A 13,212-nucleotide genomic window follows, 5' to 3' on the forward strand; every position below is an offset into this window, starting at 1 on the left:
TCCGGCGAGTTCGCTGGTTAGACTATCGATCTGCGCTTGCTTTTCGTTTCTCTCGTCTTCAAGCTGCTTCTCAAGCGCTAGCTTGTCGGGTTCGGCTGCGTCGATCTGGGCTTTGAGTGTGACAATCTCGCCTTCTAGCCCTTCGATCCTGTTTTGAAGAGCGATCTTTTCTTCTTCGAATTCCTTGGTACGAGCCTCCTGTCCGTCGGCAAACTCCTTGGCTTGAGTTGCCATCTTGTCTTCAAGATCCTTGACTTGAGTCGCCATTTGGTCTTCAAGTTCATTAACTTGGATGGCGTGGATCGCCTTCTCGTCCTCGACCTCCTTGATACGAGCGTCTTTCTCGTCTTCGAGCTCCTTGATACGAGCGTCTTTCTCGTCTTCGAGCTCCTTGATACTAGCGTCTTTCTCGGCTTCAAGCTCCTTGATGCGAGCGTCTTTCTCGTCTTCAAGCTCCTTGATGCAAGCGTCTATCTCGTCTCCAAGCTCCTTGATCCGAGCTGCTCTGTCATCTTCAAGTTCCTTGATGCGAGTTGCACTTTCCTCCTCAACCTCCTTGATGCGAACTTGAAGTCTTCCGTGTTCCTCCACGAGGACGGTCTTCTCCTCGATCAATGCTTTCCGTGCCTCTGTCAATTCCTTGACTTGGGCTAGGTGCTGCTCCGACTCCTTCTGGAGCGCTTCCCGCTCAGCGACCAGGAACTTGACCTGCTCATCTCGATCAGCCACTCGCTTTTCAAGAGCCCCTGCAGCTTTCTCAAAGGCAACGACTTGTCGCATGAGCGTGTTTTCCTGGTCACTGAGCTCCGTCGCGCGAGTATTTGTGTCCTTGGTCAGCTTCCTAAGCTGTATCTCAGTCTTATCCCTAGCCTGCTTCAGGCTGTTGCGCTCTGCCTCAACCGCATCTAGCATGGATTTCTGGAAGTCGAAGTTACTGCGGTACTCATCGAAAATCCTCCTCTGCTCCTCGAGATCTCGCAGAATGAGCTCCTTGGAGTTTCGTTCCAGCCTGAGGGCTTTCTCAATCTCCCTGCTCTCTTGCCCCTTGGTGGACAGCCGCTCAGCGGCGTCGGAGAGATCTTTGCTCAGCCGGCCGTGCGACTCCTGAAGGCTTTGAGTTTCATTCTCCAGCTTCTGGATCTTGTTCATCAGCTCTTTCTCGGACCTTGCAGAGTGCTGACTGTCTTCAGGTGCAACAGGCAAATGTGGGGTTACGACCTGGATGTGAACACTGCGTTTTACGGTCTGGGTCGGTGCCTTTTTCAGGTCAGATGATCCTACACTGCGCCGTGGCATCTTGACTTTAGCCGCTGGTGCCAGTGGAACATGTCGAACTTGTTTGACTTGGGCCGAAGATTTCGGCATCGGCTTGGTGGTGATAGTGTCATTGCTGTCGTCAGAGGCGACACTGGTGGCTTCGGTGTTCATTGACAGCTCTGATGTGCCTGACTCGGCCTCAGTGTCGTAGCTGTCGTAGCTGTTTTCGGCTGGTATGTATGAGTACATAGAAGACTCTGTGGAATAGCTCGTAGATTTTTGTTGATGAAACGAGTGCGGACGCTGTTGTGGTTGTGGTTGTGGTTGTGGTTGAGGCCGTGGCTGTGGTGATTGCTGCTGCATTTCTATCTCCATCTGCTCAGGCTTGGGCACTCTATGGAACCGTGCCGCTAAGGGGTCCAGTGGTTTTGCTGTCCGGGACGACTTCAAGATACCTCTAGGCACGCTTGTCTGTGTGGAGTCCCGACTTGAAGACGACTCAGTTATGTCTGAAGACCTTCTCACAGGTGGCACTGAGGTCGGTCGAACCGGTCGCTCGGTTGGATGTCTGTTGTATCGACCCGCCATGTCCGGTCCTCTCTCTCCTGCTTGTCGTGTGAATCCTGAATCCATTGCTGTTAATTTAGGTGTTGTTCGTTTGGAATTGAGTTGTCGTAGAATGTAATGGTTGATGGTGAAGTATGGTTGTAAGACCCAGAAGTGGTTTTCGGAATGAATTGGTGCTGTTTTCGGTGTGCATTGTTGACTTATAGTCAAGAGAAATAGATGAGCAAGTGTTCTGAGCAGTAGGAGAGTTTTGTTGTTCAAGTTAGAAAAGGAGGCTTGGAAAGGTAGTACGAAAACTCTCGGCTAATTACAGAACCTGAAAGATCATTCAACCTAACAAAGCCGCGTGGGATAGTACATCACTTTGGTCTGTATTTTGACAGGCGCACCTTGTATTGCAAAGGCTCAGTCTACAGTTGTTGCGCCTGACTCACTGTTGGGCATCCAAACGGCTCAGGGGCCAGTGCCCAATGGCCCCGCTGACGACGATCCAACCGCCCGAAAAATGAAGCGACAGTTGTGTATTGGACAAGGATCTTGCCGGCACCGATTGATTGGGCGCACTAATCAGCCCTGCCCAACTCGCCACCTGGTCCAAAGGGTGCCAGATCATCAAGAAGTCGACAACCTTTTGTCTCGCGAGGCTCCGGGAGTTGTCTCACTGCAGGGCAGGTTGTGCCAGTCGCCAAAAATACTCCTCAGATTCAAGCAATCACGACCAACAGCGACACAGAAGGAAAGTGGGTAATGTTCTAACATGTGCTTCAATCGCCATCACAGCATTATGGCTATTCGAAATTTGTATGTCGTGAACTAAACAGATCAGCGCCTTTGGCTCGAAGAGACGTGATGATTGGTCAGCTACCGTGCTCAACACTCAAGTGACTTGTGGACAACACGCAGTCTAGACTTAGATCCGCAAGACTGGTCCTTGGACGAGCAAGCCTGACAACGAATGATGGCTGCCGGCGGTTTCTCCCCGGTGAGAGGACCACGTGGTGGAGTGGCGTTGTGCCGAATCTGGCTCAGGCCTCAGTCATCCCACGACTTACCCCTAAATTTTGCTGCGGCAGGCCCCTGTTGGCTGAATTCTACTCTTTGGTGGAGTGGACTGTTTGTATTACATCTGGCTGAGTGGTGGCTTTCCAGCTGATTCAGTGTTGGAATTCCAGCGCAGCATTGTAGGACAAGACAATACCTCAGCTGATCCTATTTTTTGCCCAACTGTCATCTAGACTTATAGCTTGGCGCATCACAGGTCTTGTTCTAGTTGCTAACACAGATCATGTGGCAGCGCCTTGAGTGGTGCTTTGTGGCCTTTTGCGTAAAGTACAACTCTATTGCGTCTCAACATCCAATTTGAATAAGGAATGTTTTGAGTCGTGTAAGTCGATTATTTCAGTGCTGTATTCGTTTTCATACAAGCCCCGTATCGAACCTTGGTTTAGTTGTAAATAGTGGGACTTGCTCATTCGTTGCATTAGCTCCCTCCTTATTGATGATCGAATATGCCGTCGCAAGGATTGTTCTAGTTGGTTCTAAGCAACTCCAAGACGTCTCTCGACCTTTCTCAGTCATGCTTATTGGCATGAGTCGTCTTAATTTACCCCCACGTCTGTTGGACTCTCTCTTGAGTACTCAACGCAAAGGATAGGTCACTGCTATGCCGTTGCTAGAATGTTCGAATGCAACATGGGGACCCTTGTGGCATTGGGCTTGGAATTAGTCCGTATGGTTATGAATATCATGTTCTAGTGAATCATATGTTTGCTTGGGTAAGCAGTCCCATCTAGTGCGATACTTACTCACATTGTGGCAGGCTCTTGTTCTAGAATTCAGTCCAACAAGCTGCCTAGGCAGTAAGATTCTGGTTCCAAGAAGAAGGCTATCAGATCAACCACGGAACGTCGCCATTCAGCCTTCAGAATATACGTAAGCCACATTCAGGTTTATAGAGCTCTTGTCATGTCACTGCGAAGACTGTTTTCGTTATTAGCTTGTGTTAGAGTAAATATGGGCCGATTAGGAGACAAAATTCACCATTTCAGAGAAATTCCCACGTTAGAACTGTATCGCAGTCATGATAGTTGAAATGCCAGATCGGAGTAAGCCGCATATTATACGAGGAATAACTTAGCTCTACATATATTTATGAAAATAATTCACCATCTGTCTAAGAAGGTCTTTAGTTACCAGCTCGCTTTTTCCATGGCCTTCCGTGGCATTCCTTTCATACATTTTCAATTTTTTGTTTTCCTCTCCTTATCATGCGCCCATTAATATCTTCAAACTGGTACTCGGTCTTCCCACCCATCGGCCCGAGAAAATGCAGAGCATCTCGTCTAGCCCTGTCCTCCCCGCCCCAGATATCGCGTCAAGTGCATGGGTCCTTGCCGCCTGTGAATATCAACTCGCCGGACGCCATCAGGGTCTTTAGCTTCAGCATGCAGTCCGTTTCCCACCAGGTCATGGCTACCATAATTCCCCCTCTTTTTCCAGCTCTTGAGAGCCGCGCTTTCTGGCACACATTTGTTCAAACCACTTCACCTTACTCAATTGTGGTTCCCATGACCCCTGGTGCGGTGAGATCTGCACCAGCTCTCAGCAAGTTGTGGAGGACCTCCGGTGCTCCGTTCCCCATAGCGAAGTGCAGTGGAGTAAGTCCTTCATGGTCACTGATTTTGACCTCTGATCTACGCTCTATGTGTAGTTGGATAAAGTCAATCAACAGTAATATATGCTTCCATTGCCGTGACGCTTTGTTTCCAGAGGGAGAGTAGTGATGGTTCCTGTTCTGTAGATTTTCCAGGCGCTAGTGACTAAGGGACTAAGATGTTAGCAGAGCCAGTTTAGGGTGCATTGCGATCGTGGTTGAGAATTTCCGACATAGTTCCTGGTAACTATGTACTGTGTTCTCTGTGTCTTATCGGGCGAAGGGATCGCTCTTGTGTGTATAGTCCAGTACAAATCCGATTACATTTCTAACTAATCGAGGGCTGTATTACCGTCTGAGGCAGATTCTTGTGGGTTGCCTCCATAAAAGAATAAGACTTCCACAAGTCTGACCGTGGCTTGGGACAATGGTTGTGGCGCTTCTGCGATGCAAAAGTAGACCGTTGGCGCTCCCCGAACGCAGGTACGTGACTCTGAATGGGCAAGAGCTTCAACTTGCCTTAATCCATAGAGCATGCCGACGGTGTATCAATATTGCATTTGCAGTTTAAGCTTTTGCAATGCGGGCACCATAGTCGAAGAGAATATGTAGAGAACTAGCGTCGATGAGAGGTTTGTTCGCATCTCAGGGAACTACAGAATCGCATTGGCCTTTTTGATGTCTTCGCCGATGCTGACTGCTGTGATTCATGGCACTGCCCCGTGAAAAGGTAGAGTTAATCGTGCCATACCCAAGTTATCGTTCGTCAATGGAACTATACGCTAGGTTGTATTTCATAACCGACTTCGCGAATCCATCGCGAATATCGTGAGGAACGTCTACGTCGACAGGAGCTTCCTTGATGAGAACTTCGCCAATCAAGTGAGTATTTCCGTTTGTGCAAGCCAAGAGGAGCTTGATTCTGTAATTTAACGCGTTGTACTTATGAAGCTCGTGGAGGACAATCTTGCAGATGCTTCTTCATGTCGGAAAAATCTTGAATTGGTCCTTCTCTCTTAGACGCCCGACGAGTAGCATGAGAAGTTCTGAAGGAATTGACTCCTAGGGCCTCAGGCGCACCTGCACTATTTGTGCATGATTTGTCATTCTGGCAGAGTTTTTGGCCAGCTATCAGTAGGCGATGAGCTCTAGTTGGACATAGTAATTCGACGAATAAACATGTGCAGGCTAGCTTAGGCAATCGCATAAAATCAGCCCTAGGCAATGATATTATTGGCATGGTAAAAAAGAACATCATGAATAGCACCTGGCTATTTAGTCCATAAGACATAAATGATGCTGCATGAAAAGTCCAGTCTTGGATTTTTGGTTTGATATGTCAAGCTCAGGAGATGAACATTCTATGCTGTAGAGAGTATAACGTAATAATGAATTGCTTTTCAATGTTTCTAGCCAAGTATAAAGTAATAGATGTTTTCTCTTGCTATTGTTTGAACTCAGACCTTGAAATCTCATTATTGATCGTTTTTTATACTGGAAGTTCCAGTGTGCTTTATTTTAATACTCTTTTTAAGCAGAGCTCTCCGTCTTACCTTGCTGACATTCGTCCTCTGACCCACTGAATTCCCAAGCTCTGACACCATCTGTGCCCCCATTGATGATGGCCTTGTCTCAAAAAGAAGTCCAACGTAGCAAGACCATGTTTCACGATACCGTCTTCAGAAAGCGCACTTTTCTTGAGACCTCGCTCTAAATGATCTCTGCCGTCAGATGATACCCACTTCCATAAGGCCGGATTGGCCTGTTTCGTCCTGTCTAACTCAGCCCTGATGGCGGCAATAACTTTATCTTCACTGTCTGCCTGATTTGTCTGATTGCCATCTCGATCTCTAAATATGACCTATGGATAGATAATGTGCAGATTTTATATGCAATATCTAGGCTCATAGATGCCCGGCGAGCTTTATTGACAACGAGTCCCAGAATTTGGCCTTGTATTTATACTTTGGGGCTTCAGCCATGATCATGAATTTGAAGGGAAATTGCTCAGGGAAAACCAATGCCAATATGAAAAACTCAACTGAGGATGAAGATGCTGAATGTAGGGAATCTAGGAAATCGTACAGATCCTCATTTCGCTCCGCCCTATTAGAATGAAAGTCAATCAGATCCTGACGAAACCCTTTGGTTGTGTCGATCGAATTCGTTGGTTATATGGGATTATTTTGAGGTAACCACTGCCTGCTAGTTCGTTTGACATGTGTGGCAACACAAAATGAGCCATGAATGAAAGACAGCTCTTGTGGGTGTGCTCCCGGTCTTTTATGAGCATCTAGTCACAAGATGTCTTTCGTTTATTTCCGGTGCCACTGGATTTGTTTACTTGTTTGTACACTTATCAAATAGACAAAAACAACGCGACATTTCCCTTTATTTGAATCCGCATGCGGTTTATTGATTCCTCGTGTCACTTGTACAAGCGGAATCGAATAGCTCATAATCAATTTGGAAGCAGGTGTCTATCTATTTGGTCGAGAACAGATGTTCAATCCGTAGAAAGGCTCGATTTATTTCCAATTGAATCGACGAGTAATGACACCTAAGATGTGCTTATAAGTAAAGACGACAGCAAGTCAGAGGCATTATAATAGAAGTAAGGCTCGAACTAAAGGCTCAAAGCCTCCGACTTATCATGAGTTGTGCTCTTGGCTTCTAGTCTAAGAAAACGAAACTTGCGCCAAGTGATGTGGGTGTTTTACCGTAAGCTTCGTATTAAGCATAACCTTAGCATAGGGTTGTCCCTGCTGTTTAGCGTCTGGGACTGGGCAGTATCCCCCATCTGCATCTCGGTGTTTCAGGGGTATTCAACACTCTATGGACAGCATAAGTAGATTGATGTAGGTCTGGCTGATGTTGACTCTGGGTTTGATGCATCTTTTGTCGTGATCCTCCCGGTAATAATGTGCCAACCCTATGAGCACGTGCTCCTATTCAGTCATGACACCTGGATCACTATTGTAAGGTCAAGGGTACCATCCTAGCCTATACACATACTCCGCAGCAGAGATGGAGTCACGAGACACTACCACCAGAGACTTTTGGTATGCCACATTTTTAGATTTTTCTGAAACGTGACATAGCATGCATAGGATTGTTGTTGTTAGACATGTGACCAGAAAGTCATATATAAGCGGTAGTTAACATTTTTAACCAGCTAGTTATTACCGTCCAACAAACAATGTGGATTTTGTCCTTCTGAATTTGGTTCAAGTGACACTTTTTTCATCATGCACGGCCAAAACATTTGCATGGTCTTGACGCTCGCTGTCATCCTTCGTTCGCTTGCAGGACCGATGGAATTCAAACTGGGAGAGGAAGACAGGTAGCCGGCAAAGCTTGCAATACGGACCCCCTGGCCGCCAATACGTGGCCAAGCCTCAATATCGGCACATATCTCAAAGATTGGACGGCAGCCAATTGGACGGCGGCCACGACGAATAACATTACATTATTGGCTGATTCATTCAACGCCCCAATATTCTTCTGGTTTGTATTATATTTCGTGCCACTCGAGTTTCCTAGATGAATACCTGTAGTGGTTTGGACAGCTTCTGTAACGCTGCACAGCCCTGCCTCCCAGTCGACCTACCAGTGTGGTATGTGAATTACCCTTCTTCCTATAACCTTGAGACTGTCTAGTCCCTCAGTACGCCTTATTAGCCATCCAAAACCGGAAAAGCTACTTGAACTCGTTGAATACGGCCGTCATTTTTCGGCTCGAGCATCCTAGGCCTATTCCTTCTGGGCGTCGTCACCAACCTCTACTTCGGCCCCAAAGACGACACATTAGACATGAAAACGATTTTAGCGTCTCCGGCACCATCCTGTCTCGTTACCTTCTCGGGCCCCGACTTGACCGCTAGCAGCGCTGTATCGAGGAGGCAGTGGGAGAGAGGGGCTCAGCTTCACCGCGAAGATCGTCAACCCCTCCGCGACGGTCAACATGATCGTAACTTGTAGGGTGTCTCGAACATGCTGACAAAGGTCTTCACCGAGGACCAGGCCGCTGTCACGGATTCCATCCAGACGACCATCGACGCACCGGTCAATGATGGCAGCTTCAAGGTGTATTCCATGGTTCGGGATACCGACGGTTCTGTGCCCAAGAACTAGATTGCAGGTACTCTGATTAACAAACATGGCTTCACTAAGTAGCATTGGTTGATCCGGTGACGTGCTTTGAAACCAATGCGAGTTAGCAGCTGGATAACGCATTTGCGGAATGGGCACCGCTGGATGCGAACGTGCCTTGTTTGTTTCATGTTAATGTGCAGGTTCCTGGGGTGTCAGGGACATGATCTCACACCACCTTAGAAGGGTGAAACGTTGAGCGTTTTTCCTTCGAAACCTGGGCCGTGATGGCGTTTACATCCGCGGAAAGGGAATTGGGTATTTGGACAACACGTCGGCTCAAGTAGAGGTAACGCTAGGAATAAATCCCGTTATGTTTATTCGAATAACATGTGGCCTTCGCAATGCTGCGAGTTCTCCGTAGCACAAAAGCTTCTATTGAAAAGCCTCCCCACAATCTGATGACAAGCCCCCACCCTCTCAAATAACCCCCTAAAGATTATATCGTAGCACCGTCGTTATAGCCCCGATCCAGCATCCAGTACCCCAGTTCAAAGAAGAAGACCAGTGGAATCGCCACGAAGAAGTACATCCAAGCGACGTAAGTCCAGGCTTAGAAGGTTCCAACATGCTGAATACTGCGCAAGCCTAAGCCAACCGTTGTTAAGTGAACCAATCTGTTAGCGTAGGCCACAAAAGCGGAGAAGCAGGAACTGAAAATTGACTACTGTGCTGTCTGACCAATGACGGATAATAGTTGCACTGTTAGGCCTTAATTAGTCTGATAATAGTAACAGCAGATCAGGCATGACCCCTCAAGATCGCGGTAGTACTCTAGCGCCCGCCTCCCCCATAGCTTCACGTTGCTCTACTCCCGCTCTACCTCGGCCACGGATAAGCCCTGTACGCCCCACTGCCGGGAGAGCTGCCACTGGAGTGATGAGAAGGTTGCGCCGGTGAATCTCATGGTTGCCCAGTAGTGAGTTGCCACGAACTGCGGGCGAATATTCTCACTGGTTCTGCGCCCTGCGCGTCACTAGATAGGAGGCGCGAATGATTCGGTATGTAGAATGCTATGTCATCACCTATGGAGATTCTGAGGGAAACCTTGTCGACGGCTAGTTGGTCAATTTAGGGGATAACGTTAAGATAGCCGCCTTGGTATGGGGATGTGGTAGCTTACAGGGGACCGATGGGCTTCTTGGTGCGGATTGTGATGATAAGGGGGTCGTACAGCACTACGCCTGCATCTTTTGCTAGCGGGTTTGTTTGTCTTACCTGGAAAATATATGCGCAATCCCAATCCTTTGTTACTCTTCTCTCTCCACCAAATAGAACATTTACTGCACGCCATACCGACAGAGAGAAACCCTCCCCGGAGCCGCGGGGGCCCTGTATGGCGTCCGGTTCTGTTGCGGCACATGCGAAATTCCAATACCGCATGTCAACGAAACACGGCTCAAAGCACCTCAATGTGAAGTGAGCAAGATGGCTTAGGAAACCGGAAAGAAGCACCGCATCGCTTTGCCTAAAAGGCCGGTTGTTGGGGATACTAACTCGTTCAAGTTCCACAAAGGATGCTGGATGGATCCCGATGTGCGATCCAAGCATTTTGACCGTTTCTGGACTTAGTCCCTCGACTAGACATACCATTTGCTGATCATCCTGGGGACTTGGTAGTGGTATTGCCATGTTTTAACTAGCAGGCGTCGGAGACATTTGCTACTGCTGTAAAATCCCCATTGAGTGTCGATGGAGAAAATGAAAGCCAGAGCGACAAGACCGCAGGTTATGCACACCAGGGATGTATCTGCCTAACGAGGCGCATTTGAGAAATGTTGACATTATTATATACTTCGATCTACAATGAACTTCAATGAATATATATACTCATGTTGACATCATCGGCACATAAGCGTAGAGGTAGGCCCTCGTGTGAGCCCCACATCTGATACTTCAAGGATAAATTAAATCCCGTCAAGCTACCGAGCAAACGACAGCAACGAGGCAATTCAAGTCAATAATGCAGTTCAAATACGGATTGTAAGCATCGCAGTATAATTGATAATCACGGGTATTCATCATCTCAGCAAACCACCTATCACTCATGTCCTCGTCAGTAAACACCAAGCTTCTGCATATGTACCGTGCACACCCCGATATTTACAGCACCCTCCCTTGCTTGAACCTTATTCTTACAGCTTCACCCTCCCGCCATTCAAGCTGTCCCAATCCCTAGGTCCGAATTTCACGTACGTATCTCCCTTCAACCAGTATATATCATCATTTCCAATCTTGGCGGGGTCCACCCCCTGAGCCCTGAGCTGATGCTTTTGTTGCTTATTTGTCCCCGTCGTCTGGGTGCTCATATCCTTGACAACCCGCAAGAAGATCGGCACCGCGTACTTAGGCAGGGCCTTTTTCGCATGCTCCGCGATGCTCTGCATGACCTTCTCATCGGGCTCCACCTGCAATGCGAGCGCAGCACAACCAGCCCGCCCGTCGTGATTGGGCAGTTCCACACCGTACACGTTCGCTTCCTGGACGGAAGGATGCATACCTATCGTCTGTGAGACTTCGGTTGTGGCCACATTTTCGCTCTTCCAGCGGAACGTGTCACCAATGCGATCGTGGAAGTACATGCGGCCCTCGTTGTCCCAGCTCACCAAGTCACCAGAGCGGAAATAGCCGTCGCCCTTTCTCAGCAAGTCACGCACGATTTTGCTATTTGTTGCCTCCTTATTGTTGTAGTATCCCTGGAAGTCTTTGTCCATGTCGTCAGGGAGCATAAACATCAGTTCGCCAACTTGGCCACGTGGTACTTGGCGGCCAAGCCCTGTCTTGGGATCACGTATGGGCTTGTCCGTGTCATGATCAACATCTATGATGGCCATGCGCTGCTTCATCAGTATGGCATACAGCCAGCCATTGCGGCCGATGGCTCCGATAGTGTGGTCGTTCTTTGACGTGTTCCAAGTCGCGAGGAATCCTTCTGTTGCGCCGTAGAATTCGGAAATATTTTCGATGCCAAACCGTTCGCGGAATCTCTCCCAAACATCGGGTCGCAGGCCGTTACCAAAGGCCAAGCGGATATTGTGCTTTTTGTCCAAGTTTTCACCGGTGGCGGGATCAATTTGGGGTGGCGCAGCGAGCAGGTATCGACATGTCTCGCCGACGTATTGAATTTGGGTCGCTTTGAACGCCCGGGCTTCCTTCCAGAATGTTTTGGTGGAGAATTTCCTACCAATGGCGAAAGTAGAGCCCGATTCGAGGACGTGTGATAACCCCATGACAGTAGCTGAACTGTGGTATATCGGCATGCACTGTTTGCTTGGTCAATTTTGCCCCCTGGCGCTGTTATACTTGCTGGACTCACTGTGTAGAAGATATCTGACGGTTTTGTTCCTAGCCAGCCCCCTACAAATGTGCCAGCCAATGTCAACTTGCTCCATGATACAATGGCGGCCTTTGGTAAACCGGTTGTGCCCGATGTATAGATGAGGACGGCCATATCTCTACCCAAGTCACCACTCCGATCCGAGTCTGGTGCGCGTACCGGATCGGTCGAGAGAATTTCCGCAATAAGATCAGCTGTCAGAATATCGATTTGGAGATCGCCTAGTGTTGCGCGAGTACTGTCGTCGACGTTGTGCTGTACCTGGGGGTCGACCAACATAAGCACGGCTTTGGCGGCTTCTATGCAGTGCGTTAATGCCTTCCCGGTAAGGTTGTAATTGATAAAGGCGGGCTTGACGCCAATGGACCACAGCCCAAAGCAGAGCAGGACAAAATGATCCGAGTTCATCATGTCTATGGCTACGACGTCGCCCTTTTTCAAGTTATACCTCCTCTTCAGCCAATTGCCGTATCTCAGTGCTGTGTCGTACGATTGCGCATAGGTCCAAGTGTTATCTTCGTACATGAGGAAGATCCTGTCGGCCGACGCACCACTCTTCGCCCTCGTCTCGAGCTTGTAGAAGGCATTGGCCTTGTCGATATACTCGCGCCATTTGTTCGTTGCAAAAGCTGGGACGACGCCTCGGAATAAGGTCCAGTCATACCAGAAGGCCGACTTCGCATTCAAGTACGCGAGGCCAGCCGCCGCCGCAGGCAGGGCGAGAGTGAGAGGTACTGTGAAGAGCGACATGAGTCAATTAGCGTTACTCTTCCAATACAGACGGCACAATGTGCTGAAGTCAGGACCCGGCAGGCGGGCCATGAGTACATACCGGGCATGCTGCGTTATCAGTGGTGTCGAAAATCAATATGCGCCACAAAACATTTTCGACCAGTGCCAAGTGAGCAAGGAAAATGTAAGGATTCAGCGGAAGCGCGACAAGTACAGAGCCACAATGGATGCGATATAAAATAAAAAAGATTACCTCCTTCCACCTACTAAGCTGGACATAGCACGATGTCGCTGACTCGCAACCACGAGCAGGGGCAGGTTCGCAGCGCAGGACCGAGGTGAAGTTACTCGCCCCAACATGACGATGATGGGTGGGCCTGCTCCCAAATACGCGGTCCCTGCAGTCCCCATGTATCGGCGATCAGCATGAATGGCATGGCAGCATAGCGGCAGTGGAGTTGGGCCAAGAGGTGGGTGCCCTGGTGTCGAGTACAGGTAGTGGTCCGGCATGATC

General features: G+C 48.7%; 2 protein-coding genes across 2 annotated transcripts; both read right to left on the reverse strand.

Moving 5' to 3' along the window:
* Window positions 1-9,748: 9,748 nt before the first annotated feature.
* On the reverse strand, window positions 9,749-10,261 carry BCR38DRAFT_407013 (uncharacterized protein; the record flags this gene model as incomplete). The annotated part of the gene is made up of 2 exons (XM_040858123.1): window positions 9,749-9,847; window positions 9,926-10,261. 2 exons carry the CDS (start codon window positions 10,259-10,261, stop codon window positions 9,749-9,751), a joined length of 435 nt encoding a protein of 144 aa, XP_040717612.1.
* Window positions 10,262-10,764: 503 nt separating this feature from the next.
* BCR38DRAFT_337164 (AMP-binding enzyme) lies at window positions 10,765-12,716 on the reverse strand (the record flags this gene model as incomplete). Its single annotated transcript, XM_040855517.1, has 2 exons — window positions 10,765-11,892; window positions 11,946-12,716. The coding sequence occupies 2 exons, from the start codon at window positions 12,714-12,716 to the stop codon at window positions 10,765-10,767; spliced, it is 1,899 nt and encodes a 632-aa protein (XP_040717613.1).
* Between the last annotated feature and the right edge of the window lie 496 nt (window positions 12,717-13,212).

This window comes from Pseudomassariella vexata, assembly GCF_002105095.1.
Source record: "Pseudomassariella vexata strain CBS 129021 chromosome Unknown BCR38scaffold_4, whole genome shotgun sequence".
Taxonomy (NCBI): Eukaryota; Fungi; Ascomycota; class Sordariomycetes; order Amphisphaeriales; family Pseudomassariaceae; genus Pseudomassariella; species Pseudomassariella vexata.